Source organism: Coturnix japonica, chromosome Z (genome assembly GCF_054131305.1).
Source record: "Coturnix japonica strain WE chromosome Z, WE-NBRP24, whole genome shotgun sequence".
Taxonomy (NCBI): domain Eukaryota; kingdom Metazoa; phylum Chordata; class Aves; order Galliformes; family Phasianidae; genus Coturnix; species Coturnix japonica.
In genome coordinates this window covers 7,346,493-7,362,213 of record NC_140702.1, presented here as the reverse complement: position 1 = coordinate 7,362,213, position 15,721 = coordinate 7,346,493, and the positions used below count along the sequence as shown (strand labels likewise).

General features: G+C 44.7%; 2 protein-coding genes across 8 annotated transcripts in view; one reads left to right on the top strand and one right to left on the bottom strand.

Annotated features, from left to right (window-relative positions):
• Positions 1-3,075: 3,075 nt before the first annotated feature.
• SEMA6A (semaphorin 6A) overlaps positions 3,076-15,721 on the top strand; it is a 110,242-nt gene continuing 97,596 nt past the window's right edge. For 4 of the 7 annotated variants that reach the window (XM_015849992.3, XM_015849991.3, XM_032441554.2 and 1 more), the window contains exon 1: positions 3,076-3,330. The gene's annotated coding sequence lies outside the window, so the exon portion shown is untranslated. Of the gene's footprint in view, positions 3,331-4,565; positions 4,652-15,721 lie in introns of those variants that run through there. The other 3 variants (XM_085529604.1, XM_085529606.1, XM_085529603.1) reach the window with 3 other exon arrangements.
• On the bottom strand, positions 3,848-7,991 carry LOC146753702 (uncharacterized). The gene is made up of 2 exons (XM_085529607.1): positions 4,499-7,991; positions 3,848-4,301 (listed from the first exon to the last, which is right to left on the bottom strand). The coding sequence occupies exons 1-2, from the start codon at positions 4,809-4,811 to the stop codon at positions 3,973-3,975; spliced, it is 642 nt and encodes a 213-aa protein (XP_085385733.1). The 5' UTR covers positions 4,812-7,991; the 3' UTR covers positions 3,848-3,972.

The following is a 15,721-nucleotide window of genomic DNA, read 5'->3' as shown; positions in this document are numbered from 1 at the left end:
TCCTTAAGCCTTTCCTCACAGGAGAGGTGCTCCAGCCCTCTGACCATCTTAGTGTCACTCCTCTAGACCTGCTCCAAGAGCATCCAGGCCTGGACGCAGCACTGCAGATGGGGCCTCACAAGAGCTGAGTAGAGAGGGACAATCACCTCCCTCTCCCTGTTGGCCACCCCTATTTTTAATGCAGCCCAGAACTTTGTATTCTATGTGATTAGGTTGGAGCTTGATGATCCTTGAGATCCCTTCTAACCTAAGCCATTCTATAACTCTATGATTAGGAAGCAAAAGCAGAGGTAATATTTTCACATCAACTCAAATTAAATCTTTGATAGAGATCCTGTCCAAAGAGGAGCTGGAGAACTCTGCAGCTTGCACAAATCTTTCAGATAATGCACAGCTCCATGGATACCTCACCAAGAATCCCTAACCAGATGGAGACTGGAAAACCCACCAGTGCAGCTGCCAAAGAGCAGCCACTGAAAAAATACGCTCCCAAAAGTAAGAGTAATAATTCCCTTCCTCAGGCCAGTGTGAATAGCTCACAGTTTTTAACTAGTCTAGGCAAAAACAGATAAGGCTGTGCTGTGTTTTCAGAAAATCTGACAGCATGGAGAATTGAGACTGTTCCATAAAAACAGCCCGATATGACTTGGTGGGGGAGAAAACATGAGGAGAATAGTTTACCATTCTGGGTACAGAGAGCGAAAGGGGATGAGGAGACAGGTAAAAGAAAAGAGGGCTGTTTCTTTAAGCCATAACACTCATCTGATTTTGCAGAGTTATTTGAGTAAGTTAAGAGCAGAAGGAGCAGTAGGGGAATAAAGGACAGGAGAGCTGACAAAAGTTCTGGCAGAAGGATAAGTGAAAACGGTTGCAGTGTGTGTGTTTAAATGATGAAATAAATCAGTGCAGGCTTGGAAATTAAATACAGGGAAAGAAAGTGGATGAATGAAAAGCACTTTTGTAAAGAAACCTCAACAGAAACTTCTCACAACCGGTGCTGTAGCTCATACCAAGGTATGGAACACGGGATTTTTCACTGATTTCTGCTTCTTCCATAAACTAAAAATCTGGCACGTGTTTTTCAAAACCATAAATATAGGGGGAAAAAATGTTCTCTGTTAGAGAGCCTTTCTGATTAATGAGGAAATCCAAGTGTAAAACAAACTGCTCAGTACTGCAGAAATACTTTTGAAGCACATGAGTAGGGCTCGATTGAGATCTGCTTACAGTTTAAACCACAACAAAGTCAGTGGAAGTCCTGAGCACCTCAAAATGTATGTAGCAGTTGAGGATAGCATAATGATGGAAACTTCCCACAAAGCCAGACTATGTTATCTCTGTTCTCAATTCCTGACACAGGGAGATGCAGTAAGAGATGATCCGGAGCCTCCTCTGGGAAGATAAAGGGGTAGGGCTCTTGGCAAACCAAGGTCCATTCAGTCTGGTTTATTCTTCTGACACATTGTTGGGTACCCAGAAATTATTTGTACTAGTCCAATTCCTCTAATTGCTTTCAGATCTAGCATACGTTTGTTGAACTAAAATTTATCTCTTACCAGCAATTACTCTCTTCAGTGCAGAGCCCTCTTCTGTTTCAGATTTTCAGGGCAAGGAAGAAAATATATACGAAATCTTAGTTCATTTAGTTAGAAAATCATCCTAAGTATACATTCAGTATAAACTGTCTGAAAGAAGAAACTTTTCCCCAACACAGATGGATGTTTTCCCTTGTAATCTACCAACTAGAAACTGAATGAACACGCGTAATTTTAGACCCCAAATCAAATACTGAACCGAAACCAATGTCTCAGAGTCCTTTCATTATCTGAAAATAAAAGGCAAGGGAAAAACAGCTGCCATAAACAAGGAATTATTTTAATGTTAATGACACCCCTTTGTGGCCTGACAGTAAATCCCTTTGCTCTATCCCGTCGTTTCACTTATCTGGTTTGGAGGGGAAATAAATAAATAAATAGATAGATAGATAAATAAATAAATATCGTGTTGAAGCAATTGCACTTGTAAAGCGACTCCTGTTGTGGAGCAGATACCTCCACACGGAAACTCTCCTCTCAAACCTCACTCTAGTGAGAGCTACAGGATACAAAACGCTGTTAATCCCATGCTACGGCTGAGGAACGGCACTGTCTGTCCCCGCACCCGGAGCCCCCAGAGGTCAGCGATAGGGGCCGGAGGGTCGGATCCACACCCGAGCGTGACAGCCGGGAGCGACCCGACCGGGAGCACGACCGCAGGGCTGGGGTGGGGGATTAACATATTAGCGCCGCTCTCTCCTGCCTCTCTCTGGATCGGCTCCGAGACGGGGATTAACGCAGCCAGCGGCCGCCGGGACGAGATTTGGGTGGAGGAACGATGGAAAAGGAAGAGATGAAGACGGCCGAGATGGGTGCCGGCGGCACCCCGCGGAACCGCAAAGCCGAGATGCTCCGGTCGCTCGCGGGCATCCCTGGGGCGGCGATGCGGCGCAGCGCGTGGATCATGCGGCGGCGGCGGGTGCCGACGGTGCCGACGGGGACTCCGCTCCCGCGGGGCTCAGCGCCGCAGCCACCCCTCCGGCGGCACCGCCCGCAGCACGGCGGGGCGGGACGGCTGGGCACGTGCCTGCGGGGCGGGGCGGGGCGGGGCGCGGCCGCACGGAGAGATCCAGTCCGGGCTTTGTCTCCGCCTCCGGAGCCGCGTCCCAGGGGTTGGGAGTGGGAGCCGGGCGGAGGCAGGGCAGCGGCGGCGGGCGAGAGGCTTCCAGTCCAATGCCCGACAGCCTGGGGCGAGCAGCGACTGCGCCTTCTTGCCGCGGCACGGCGAGCGCCGCACAGCCTCGGAGTTTTCCTGGAGCAGCTTTAGCACCGGGAGCACTTTTGGTAGAAGGGGAGCAGGACAAGACCCCGCAATGACTTACCTCCCGAGGCACGGCTGAAGGGGACTTACTGGAGTGGAATCGTAGTGGAATTTGGGTTCGGAGAGGAGTTGCGAACGCTTTTTTTTTTTTTTTCCTTCTTCTTTTTTTCTTTTTCTTTTTTTGATATACATATATATTTTTTTCACTCCTATTCCCTCTTTTTTTTTTTTTCTTTTTCTTTTTTCTTTTTTTTTTTTCCGTCATTGGAAATGAACAAATTGCACTTGCAATTCAGAAAGTAGAAATATTAAAATATTCCATCCCCTGGGAAGCACATATGTAGTAATGACAAAGGATTGCAAAGGAGAGAGTGGCTCCAGTTTCCCAGAGAGATCCCCTTAAATGGATTACTAAATGGGACACACCATCAGCTAGTTCTGTCCTCTAGCTGCCCAGATAGATGCACCGAAAAGGTACAGTACTCCCCGTCCGTATCCGATGTGTTGGGTTGCGTGGAAGGAAGGCACCCGCCTCGCCCGGCCGGTCGAGAGCGGTGGGGACGGCGGGCGGCGGCTGCGGCTGCTTCGGCAGCGCCGATGGCATTAAGCGAGGAGCTGCCCGCAAGCGCACGCGTTGTGCTCGCCGCTGCCACTTTCCAGGCATCTCGTGGCTTCGTCTCTCTTTTCCTTTTTTCCTCTTTTCCTCTCCCCCGCCCCCAGGCTGCTGAACGCGCCGGCGCTCCCCGGCCCACCGGCACCGTTTGCATGCACGGTGCTCGAGCTCCTGTCCGCATTCTCCCGTCTCCCAGCCCCGCTCCCTGCCCGCTGCTGCGGGGGGTTTCGTGCGGGGCCGGATCAGCGCTGCCCGCGGTCACCGCGCGGGGCTGTGAGCTGCCGGGGTCTTTGTTACAGGCACAGTGCGGGAGCTTCGTGCAGAGGCGTAACCCACGGTTTCCGCTCTCAAGTGCGGGATTGTGGTGGTGTCTTCTATTTTGGTGGGCTTGGAGGTGTGTTTCGGGATTGGGGTTTTTGTTTGTTGGCATTATTTTATTTTATTAAATTTTCAAGGCTGAAAGAAGAGGCCGGCAACCGAGAAAACTTCGGTTTCCCCGGGTGCTACAGCGGCTTTGTTCGCGAGGGTGGGCTGAGGCCGTGGGCTCCCCTCCCCGCCGCACCGACCTCTGTCCCCGCAGAGGGGCTGCGGGCTGCTCGGCTGCCGCGGCAGGGAGAAGAGAGGCTCCCGGGCAGGGCCCCTTCCCCGCCCCCTTCTCGGCAGGGTGAGGGCTCTGCTCTTCGCTCGCTCTCCTGCCCGGGGAGCCGAGAAACGGCGGAGAAAGTTTTTCTAGGGGGAAGAGCGGGGCAATCCGGCACGAAGGAGCTGCTGCAGCCCCTCTCGGAGCTGGGCAGGCGGCTCCGAGCGGCCGGCAGCGGGCAGCTTCGTGCCGCTGTTGAAGAGAAGACGGTTTAGTTACCCTCAGCCCAGCCCGTGTAGGGACTGCGGGCGAGGCGTGCTAGGAACACACCGCTCCCCCGACCCGTGCTGCCCGGAATGAGGCAGGGGGTCAGCGCTGCCCCGGGTCCTGCCGGCGTCCCCGGGGAGGGTGGCAGAAAGTTTGGCTTTGCTTCGCGACGGAGAAAGTACCTGCAAGAGCTCGGCCGTCCCTCCGCCCCTCCTGCCCGAGGGAGGCGCTTCCTGGGGTGGCTGCAGGCGGGGGAGCGTTGCGAGCGCGGACCGTCGCGGAGGCGATGTCGTTCTGTCCGCTGGCACTGCGATGTCCTGGCAGCCCCTGGCCGGGTGAGTGCCGGGCTGAGCTCCGCGGACGGCTGTCTGTGTCTTTGCCAACAGCGACCGCTTGTTCGGAGGGAAATTTGCTCTCCTTCCACTCTTTAAGCAAATTGCTGCTTTGGAAGTTTGTAAACCTGTGCTCGTGTGCCGAGGTCTGTGCAGCACACATCTTTGGTAGTTGTGGACGGGAAATTGTTCGACTAATAGACCTGCAGAAGCAAAGGCTTGAAGTGGCCCGTGGTAAAACACGTTAATTCTAGGCTTCGCTACAGGAACACTTGGTCCTCCAAAGGGGTGGACGCATGGGCTGTGCGTAGTAGTAAATAGTGAAGAGCTGAATCTCCACGACCATTTTCTGCCACAGAGCTGTGTGCAGTGGCTAACTGTCGTAGGTTGGGCTAACTTTTGTTCAGTATCATCTGGCACCTGTATTAATTATTAAGCTAACCTCGATGACAGTGGGGAAATCATGCCCCTTGCTATGCTGTCTTGGCAAACACTGTCTGTGTGCGATTCAGTGTTCTCATGTCAGTAAGCTTTACTTGCCGGGTAAATCAGCGTGAGGAAGTCCAGCTGAGCGAGGCTCTATCACAAAACTTGTGGAGATTCTGACAAGTCTGTGGCAGCTCTCTGAGAATAGGATTTATGCAGCCACTGTAATGTTCAGGGCTTGCTTTGCCATTTGTTTTCTGCAAGCTGACTGTGCTCTGGTTAACTTTGTTGGGTTTTCTGTTTGTTTTTGATGAGATTGATCTAGTGTGTTGTGGGGAAAAGTGGGTTTCCTACAGCAAACCCTTTCTTTCATGGAATTGCCTCATGTGGAGTACTGAAAGGAAATGTTGTAGAGTCAGTAAGATTGGGAAGGTTTGCCTCAAAAAAGTGCAGTTGCCAGAATGTTTCAATGTCTAGGGTATAATTTTGTCTGAAAGGATCCTGTTTTTCATGTGGTAGCTTATCCAAAGATATAATGCAAAGAGAAAATACACTAACTCTCTTTAAAGCCAAACAATTTCCTATGCATAAAAATGTTGATCTTGGTTCTCTCCCACTCTTCACTGAATAAAATCTCTGTCTTTGAAGTAATTTTATCTCAGGAGTGGAATGCCCAGAAGAAGTTTCTGCCTGAATGCAAAATGAATTTTAAAATAGCAATTAATACCATAAAGTATAATTGCACTGTTTGCTTTTCCTGTAGTGGGAATCAAGTGCTTGAAGCATGGATGAGTACTTAAAAGGAAAACGAATCATATGGTCGCAGATGTTCTTTGTATTCTGAATTAGCCTACATCAAAACTGTTACTCTGACTTCCAGTGGCAAAGCCAACCTTATGAGATAAACTTGTCATTCTTGAACAAAACAAAACAAAAAAATAGTTGGGTGCTAATGTCTGCAAGAAATATGTTGATCTATCATCTCCAGCTGCTTGAAGATGGAAGTGAGTATCAACCATAGTCCCCTTGTAATGTTTGCAAATTAGGGCATGCAGTTATTGCTGTTCAGCGTGAGGAAGGAGGTAGGTCATGTTTGGGAGAAGGTGTTGTCCTTGCTCATTTATTATTATTATTATTTTGGAGGGAAGGGGGGAGGTGGGGTAAGAGTGAGAGAAAAAGGGAAATCAGAAGGATCAGATTAATGACCTGTGTTAAATCCAGAATAGAACTGTTTGCATTGAAAAGGAAGTAGGTTATTGTGAACTCGCTTGTGCGTGTTTTGTGAAGGGAAGGGGAAACTTGTCATCTTGTTTTGAAGAGCCATACATAAATACGCATGAAAAGAGTTCACATGGTTTGCAGCAGGAGAGACATAAAATGTTTTCGGATTAAATTGACCTGAGCTAATGTATGTCTTGCATCCAACTTGTTTGCAAGGACGCATTGTTACACTTCTCGGTCAAATGCTTTGTATCTGATTCCCATGCACTATTACCAGAGCACTGAAAAGAAACAACGTGGTAAATTCTGCTACATAAATATCTATTCTTTTAGGCACAGAATATGCTAGAGTAAAGTTGAACTATACTAGAACAGAAGTTTTCACTATCTTAATTTGATACAGATGCTGCAGTATTTTACCTCCTACTATTCATTTTTAAGGAGGTAGATCTTTAGCTCTTGTCCTTTCCAGTCTTGCTTGCCCAGCTCTGCTCTGCTTGTTGGAGTAATTGGATGAAAATAAAGGCAGTTGCTGAAATATTAGTCAATTAGGGCCATTCTTCCATAGCGTGGTTCCCCCTGCTTTCTGGTGGGAATCTATGCTTGATGAGGACGTGCAACTGTGGTCTGAGTCCCTTTGCTGTTGATCAACCTTCATTATTCAGGCAGACTTCTGTCCACATCTTCTGGAGCAATCAGCATTTAACACAGACCTACAGCAGACTGTGGCAAGCCTTGTCTGGGCTGGGAAAGAGAAGAAAGAGAGTAGTAAGCAATGCTTTCTTCTGCACCATAAATTCTGTGCATCAGACTACCCTGAGGTAGGTGAGGAGTGGGGTGGTAGGTAGTAAAGAGATCCAGCAGTGGTATCAGGTCCTGCAACATAGAGCAACCAGAAACAGGCTTTAGTGGCAAAAATAAGCAGCGGAGAGAAAACTCAGGCCTGAGTATAAAACCTCTACATATGAATGTGTTCATTTTGAGCCTGTTGCATCCATCTGTTCAGTAAGGAAAGAGCTTGGACAGGCTCTGTAAAGGCAGAAGTGCATGTCCTGGTTGAAGTGCAAACTGGACAGTCCGGAGTCTTTATTCCCTCTGTATGCTTTCTTCTGAGAGAACGAAGCCATGAAAATAGCTGAATGTTAACATTTATACAGTGTAAAGGGTTGTTTAACTGGTCTCAGAAAACGAGTCTTTGAGCTTGGGTCTTGCCTGTAATGTGACAAGTATGGCAGCACAGCTCAAACACTGCTTTAGGATTTAAAGGGAAGAGTGCCACCTACTGTGTTGCAATTATACATATTGCATGTCCTGCATGTCCCCTGGAGTCCCTAAGGTGCCCACTTGCCACTCCTATTTTAGCAACTGGGTAGGAAAAGATTCAAAATTCACAGTGATATGGGAACTGGAGAGAAAAAAAAAAAAAAATAGAGTATCTTGTAACATCAGAATATTCAGAAAGTCTTGGAAATGGTTTATTGAAAGACATGCATAGATGTATTTGCTATTTTTGTCACTTAAGACTTATTAAAGCTGCAGCCAGTTAATGGTGGGGGCACAAGAAATAGGAGAGAGGGTTGGAGCTCTATGCCACCTCCCATGAATTTATCATATTCTCAGCTTTCATGAGCCAGGAGAACGTACACGAAGCTGCCAGATTTATGTCCTGTGGAATCTAAAGTTTAGGTCCACTGTAGTAGTTAAAAAAGAAAAAGCAGATTCCACCTTTTGCAAAATAGCTTCTAAAAATGATGAAGAAAATCTGTTAAAAAAGAACAAAAAACAAACCACCATGAGACATCTCATAATTCACTGGTAAAAAATGCTCCTGATAGTTAACTCTTTCCCAGTGTGGAACTGTAGTTATTTATCAGTAAGGAAAAGAGGTGTGTTATACTCTGTGTGAATACAGAACCATTTCTGCCTGGAAGGAATTTTCCCTCAGTCCCCAAAGTGTTTCTGTACTGGCTGAAACAGAGATGTAAAATGAAGAAGATAAACTAGCTATTAGCAGAACTGCCAGTTGATGTATCTCTGGAGTGAAGACATATGGTAACTCGCTGCATTCTGCAATGACCTTCTCTTTAAAAGTATTGTCGATAAAAGACATTTCTGTGTACAGTATTTATGACAGACCCTTGAAATTCATATGTTGTGGGCTACCCCATGCTTTTTTCTTTTTAACCACTGTGAAGTGCAAATGAGGGTCTTCACACAGAAGCAGTTTTACACCTTTCATGGCGTATTCATGGCATACGGAAGGTAAGCACCTCCAGGGCAGGTGCCCAGCACTGCATGCTTCTTGTATCCCTCCCTCCCTCCCCTAGTGAAACCATGCCTTGGCTGCAGGGTCGTACCCTTAGTGATAAGGGCAAAAAATGTATTCCTCTGCTTCTCTCATCTCAGTAGCCTTTATGTGGAAACTTAATGTTGATGCAATTGGAAATAAAGGATGTTCTTATTACATCATTTCGCCTTAATCTGAGACCATCTAGTGGATGGGGAGTATAATAGTGATTTTTTTTTTTTTTTTTTTTTTCTGTAGATAATAGTGGGAATTTGATTATCTGTTTCTAAAAAAGCTATTCCTAACCTCTCACCAGTTTTGCCATGACCCCAACAGACTCATGGGGCCTTCTAGTAATGAAAATGCATAGATAACGTAATAGATGTAGTAGGGGATTCTGGCTCAGCAGATGGGGAATATATGCTCTTACATGAATCTCCAACACAATGGGAAAAACAGTGTCCAAATGTATTCCTGACTGCAGCAGATGTTATTTCTGCTTGATCTCCGTCTGCTCACCTTCACTCAGGTGTTCTGTATGTTCTATACTTTGAGCATTTTTACATACGACTTTGACAGTCTGCTGGAAATGTGCTGTGTTGGTTCCTTCACTGTTGCTGATGGACACTGACCCATTGCTTGCACTGGGGGCAGTCGTTCACTGACATGTTAATAAGAATTTGAACAGTTTATAGTTCCGTCAAATATTTTCTCTTAGAAGAAAAATAATGTGGTTTTGTTGATGCCTTTTGAAATCTACTTTTTATTGGTAGAATGCGATGGATTTTATGCTAATTCCTTTCACATTCCTGAAATATGGCCTAGCTAGGCACTGTCGCTGGGATCTTCATCTATTAATCATGGAAGCTGCTTTCTTATTCGGTTGCCATAGTTTCAGTGCCTCAGATAGTGTTGGGGTGCCTTGGGAAAGGCTTGAGATATACTTGGACTTGCAAGCCTTGCAGTTATTTTGGCAGTGGTAGAGCTCTGAAGGAACAGAGAACAGCATCCAGCATTATTCAGAGTTGGATTAAAAGAGGAAACTTCTGGATATGTCTCTCTGGACCTTGTTATATGAACATCCAGCTGATACTTACTCCCAAGATTTGCTTTCTGTTTTGTCTTGCTGGTAAAATCGTGCACTTCAGAGACTTAATGGCTGCCTTCATGCCCTGCGAGAGCAAGAAAGGCTTTTGATTAGTTCTACTGATAAATGGTTGGGTAAATTAAGGGATTTAGGGCTTCCTAAGCAGTCAAGGTAATTTGTTCTACGTTCTCTTTTAACCTATCTTCATAAAACATGACATCATGTTTGAGACTGACTTAATGTGTATTGTTTCCATTGTTACCTTAAATTTAATAAAATGACAATGAGTACACTTTTGTTAGCCGGAGAACAGCTTGAATTACAAAGTAGAAAAGGGGAAATAAACTTCTGTCAGAGCTGGTGTTCTTTCAGCTCTGTGTTGACATTGGCAGTATTTTTTTAATTACGTTTCAGTATCTGTCTGCAAATTCGGCACTAAAACACGCGTATTTTCAGAAACGCAGAGCTGTTAGTAGTTGAGAATGGCTTTTTTCTTTGACAAATGAGAAAAGTGGTAAAGTAGTAAATAGTTAGAATTAATCTAGCAAGAAAGTAGCTGGAAGACCGTGACTTTTCATCCTGTGCTAATCATTAGCAGTTGTGGTTGGCTGCAGATAGTATGGAAACGCAAACGTTGTTCACAAGGAAATCAGAGACCTTTTTCTTTTCCCATTGAGCAAATAAAAATGAAACCCATCTCCTCCACAAGGCACATGTGTGAGTAGATATCTCAGATCCATTTTCATTCTGTTTTACATGATAATGTCTCCAGCATTAAGTGATTTCCCTCTAGTTTTAATGAAACTATTTGGTTCTTGCACAGATAAGCTTGACAGATATTTTCTGTTCACAAGAAAAGCCTTAAAATTTCACATCAAACAAGGAATCAACTTAAAAGCTGTGTAGTTTAACTTAAAGAATACAGTATAATTTGAACTAATCTTGAAAATTAGCCACTTTTAAAACTTTCAAATGGCTAGTTTGCCTTCAAAGACGAGTTTTAAAGCTTCATTCTGGGACTTCGCTTCCCAGTCTTGTCAATTTTTCAAGTCAGATCAACAAGCAGATTGAGAACATGTGCCTATTATTTGTAATCCACCCTCAGGACTCCTACCAGCTGAGCAACTTTGAAGTCCAAAACTTTCGCATGAATTTTAATGATGACAAAGTTTGTTTGGTGGTGGATGTACAGAAAATCTGTATTTCCAGCTTTGAACTCTCACGTAGTTTCTCTTTTGCAGTCTGGCTTTTGCATACGCTGTCGTGTATGCATATTTTAAACAAAATGAATCCCACATTTTTTCCTGTTAAACCCGGAATGGATTTGTATCTAGCAGACTGACAGTCTGATAGGGCAAAGTAATATGCCCTGGGCATTTTGGAGTTGCGTTTAGAAGGGAGCTTATGATTGCCTGAAAAATTCTGAGTACTGAGAAACATTGAGGTCAAAAGCTGTAGAAGCACAAATGCAGTTGTTGGGATTTGGGGATTCTTTCTTTTTTTTTCTTTCTTTGGATCCTTTTTTCCTCAAAGTTTATTACGCTTCGTCCATTTTCAGATTAGGCACAGGAATAGAAATTAATTTAAATGGATCTGTAATGTACTACTTTATGCTTATGAACATCAAAGATTTCTCACAGAATCATAGAATGGCCTGGGTTGAAAAGGACCACAATGATCATCCAGTTCCAACCCCTTGCTATGTGAAGGGTCACCAACCAGCAGACCAGGCTGCTCAGAGCCACATCCAGCCTGGCCTTGAATGCCTCCAGGGATGGGGCATCCACAACCTCCTTGGGCAACCTGTCCCAGTGAATCACCACCTTCTGAGTATATAGCTTAGCTTGTTTATTTTTTTGCCCCCGAAATATTGAGATATGAATGGCAAGTAATTGTGTTCTCAATATAGGGGCTCAGCCTTTTGCCTGTAAGAGAGTAAGAAAGAAATTCTACAGAATGCCTGAGCAGGAAACCCTTACTCTACTCACAGTCCAGCATAGCCCTATCAGTTTTGTTTTTGATTGGCCATAAGTGTTTCACATCTCTGAGTATTGATATACTGATCCCATTAAAGAACTAAGATTATTATTATTATTGGGAAAATGTTATATCTGTGTCCATCTCTAGCAATTTTTTAGAGTCTGTTTTGGAAATCTAGTATGTATTGAGTAGCATCTCAGTGCCTGAGTATTTCTGGAAGGCTAAGGCTTGATTTAGGTGGGGTAGTAGTGAAGGGACAAGATGGAGGAAAGGTCCTCCCCAGTGCAGCCACTGAGCTCCCCATTTCCCATTGTCTGAAGGCAACACACAGGTTGAGTTCCACAGGATCATGTCTTTAGCAGTACTTAATTCCAAGAGCATGGCTAAATGCCTCCTGGTATTTAATTCAAAATGCCTTTTTTAGTACACAGGGAGGAACATGGGCTGCTTAACTGCTATCTTGGGCCTTGGGTCAAAGTCTGCATAGTAATGGCTTTTCATCATAGCCCTCTATTAAAAGAAGGTCACAATGTATCAAAATCAACTTTTGATTTTTATATCTATATATTTTTTTTTTTTGTACGAATAGGGTTTGATGCTATGTGTATAAACTTCCAGTAGGGTTCAACTCATTCTACTTCTGAATAATTTGTACTTGTTTATTACAAGCACTTGGCTTTTGCAATTGCAGCTTAGTAATCTGGGCAGCCTGGTCTGGTGGTTGGCACCCTGCACATAGCAGGTGGGGTAGAAATTAGATGATCACTCTAGTCCTTTTCAACCCAGGCCATTCTATGATTTTAACAAGCAGAGAAAAATGGCCTAAGTTAAAAAAATGATTTTTAAAATTCACTGTCATCTGTTATAGGGAGGCGATTATGTAACATGATTTTAATGACTGTGTCCAACCAGTAAAGTTTTCCCTTATAGAAACAATTCAGGCATAAAATTTTCTGCTTGAAGAAGGAGCAGACAGGAGAGTAGTTTGGGGTTCTACAAAGAAGGAAGAGGACAAACATTTTTCTAATGCTTCTTTGGGTTGCTTTTTGTCTCACCTGGTGAAATTACTGTTGAATTTGAGTAGTAATATGTCTTTCTTTACAAAGAACACAAGAACTGAATCCTTAAAGAGCCATCGTGGGAAGAGGAAAGATTTTTGCATGAGCCACTATGCTTTTTTCATTTTTATCTGCAAGGTGTTTCCTTTTAATTTTGTTGTAGGGAAGTTCAGCATGTTCAGATAGGCTGATTAATTCCATCACGAGACGTGTGTGTTGTAGGGTGGTGTCGTCTTTTTTGCTTTATCCTGTTATAAGCGTAAGTCCTAGAGATACTGCCAGAACGCTTCCTTTCCCAAGATTAAAAATAAATAAATAAAATAAATCCTGTTCCTGTTCAACAGCATGAGTAGTCCAAGAGGCATATATAGCCAACCTGGAGCGAGTAGTCTGAAGGGATGAGGTGAAGGCTAGTGACTATGAGCATAATGCAGTTTTGATTTGTTGGAATGTTTTTCTGTGTGCTATACAACAGTATTAATGTGTCTACCAAAGGAAAAATAAAAACTCTACAATAAAAAGCATTGTCCAATGGAGTAAAGTTCCCTGACACACAAGTTTTATATCTTTTTTTGTAGAATCATAGTTTGAATCACAGAATGGCCTGGGTTGAAAAGCACCACAATGATCATCCAGTTCCAACCCCCTGCTTTGTGTAGGGTCACCAACCACCAGACCAGGCTGCCCAGAGCCACATCCAGCCTGGCCTTGAATGCCTACAGGGATGGGGCATCCACAGCCTCCTTGGGCAACCTGTTCCAGTGCGTCACCACCCTCTGGGTGAAAAACTTCCTCCTAATATCCAACATAAACCTCCCCTGTCTCAGTTTTAAGCCATTACCCCTTTTCCTATCACCATCCACCCTCATAACAGCTGTTCCCCCTCCTATTCATACGCTCCCTTCAAGTACTGGAAGGCCACAATGAGTCTCCCTGGAGCCTTCTCTTCTCCAAGCTAAGCAGTCCCATTTCCCTCAACCTTTCCTTGTAGGAGAGGTGCTCCAGCTCTCTGATCATCTTAGTGTCCCTCCTCTGGACCCTCTCCAAGAGCTCCACGTCCTTCCTGCGCTGTGGGCCCCAGTCCTGGGCTCAGTACTGCAGATGGGGCCTCACAAGAGCTCACTTTTTGTGTGTAGTTTTTTTTTGTTTGTTTTTTTGTTTTTTTTTAACTTACTTTTCAGGTTTTTCACCAACTGCTTTCATTCGTGCTTATCTGTGTTGATGTTGTAAGCTCTCGCCTGTAGCCAAAATCAAGGCGGTAACATCATCTGCCCAAATCACCATTCACTCCCACCTCCAGTGCTCCGTTCGAGAGAAGCAGCTCAGCCTGGCCCTTCTGGTAACACGTTGCTGCCATAAGTGCTGGTGGTGTCCGGGGGGTGGAAGGTGTGGGCTGTTTAGTGTCAGAGTGAGACGTAAAGAGAATCTGTAAGAATGCTTGTATTTGTTTACCTTCACTAGCAAATTGGTTCTTTAGATCATTTTCCCCCAGAGAAGTTCAGCAATCAACTTTCACTTGAAACAGGTAAATGTATCCACTGTTGTCACAGTGAAAGAACTTCAAGAACTTTTCAAAGCCTACCAGTCTGCTCCCACCTCGGGGGAGGGGGGGGGGGGGGGGGTTAAGAGGACTAATCCTGATCTCCTCCTTTGTGCCATGCTCCCAAAATCTGAATATTTAGGTTCCTGCTGTAAGCTGTGTGTGGGTTTGTCATCAGAACCAATTGCATTACTCATATAAGAGAGTGTAGACAGGTTGGGCTGAGGCATAAAACTATGTCTTAGCAGGATGTAGCTTTTGAGCTGTCTGCATTACACAGGAGAGCAAGGACACAGTTTTGCTTCAGACACTGTCTGTGTTTGTGTCACTAGGCATGAGGCTTGTCTAAAAAGGCTGTGCTCCACCTCGTCCTAATGGTGGCATAACTCCTGCTGACTTCAGCAGCTGCTGTTAATTTCTGATATTTAAAATCGTAGTAGGGAAAGATGTGGACTCATGTTCGTGTTAATATTGGAATATCAATGAGGCGTTGTTCTGCTGTGTAATGACACCTATATTGTAACTTTATAGAATCTGCTGCTGGAGGTTTTTTTCGGAAGCAGAGAACCTTGCAGTCGCCAGGCTGTCCTGCTGCTCCACAGCTGTGCTTCCCAGACAACTGCTCGTGTTAGCCTGCTGTAACAACTGTCTGCATTTAAAATAATACAGTCTTGTGTAAGATGGAACAAAAATCCATTTACGCAAAGAGGGGTGGTCCTTAAGGATTGCATGTGGCATTAACTTAGCCATGTTTTCCTTGGATTGTAGGTTTGAAATACTGAAAAGTTGTCCTTGCTGTTGTACAGCAGCCTTAGAATTTGCTCCAGTTCTGAAGAGAAAAAGGCCTTTCAACTTTTGTCACCATTTCTAAATCCAGGGGCAAAGCTAACTGATAGCATACAGTCTGAAGAAACAGAATCTGGGCTTGGTCACATGTTTTGTGCTGAAAGAGGGCAATGCTTGTCTTTTAAAGCTTTTCTGCAGCTTGTTCAGCTGGGCTGTTTCATTGTGAAAACTAACAGGAGACTACACTCTGCTTTTTCCTTTGCATGTACCCTGCCCTCTTGTGTTTTAAAATCTCAGTGCAGACACTTCAGGCATCCAGATGATAACTGGCGTAGTGAAAAACATTGAGCAATAACAGGAAGTGATGGACACAAGCCACGCTCTTCAAAGGCACTGTGTTTCTGTGTGTATGCTGTCTTGCTGTTTACAGCATAAGAAGCTGTATAGCTTTCAGCTTTCTCATGCAGACACAGAGGTGTTTGAAAGTGGGTTATCCAAACCGATGTGCAGAAAAGCTGTAGGAGTCATTTCACATCAGTGGGTAGAGGCCATAATGCATTTGATTAAAGCAAGGCACGCTGACTACACAAGTTGTTGCTAACAAGGTTCTTTCATGTTTTTCATGTCTTAACCCTGCTTTTACAGAAAATAAATTCATGTTTAGTTTCAGTGGTTGAACAATTCTGGT

Coding starts and splice junctions, on each gene's coding strand:
- LOC146753702 (XM_085529607.1), bottom strand. CDS start 4,811: ATGTGTGCTGCACAGACCTCGGCACACGAGCACAGGTTTACAAACTTC. Junction 4,302..4,498: donor GGACGGCCGAGCTCTTGCAG/GTACTTTCTCCG, acceptor TCTCTTCAACAG/CGGCACGAAGCTGCCCGCTG.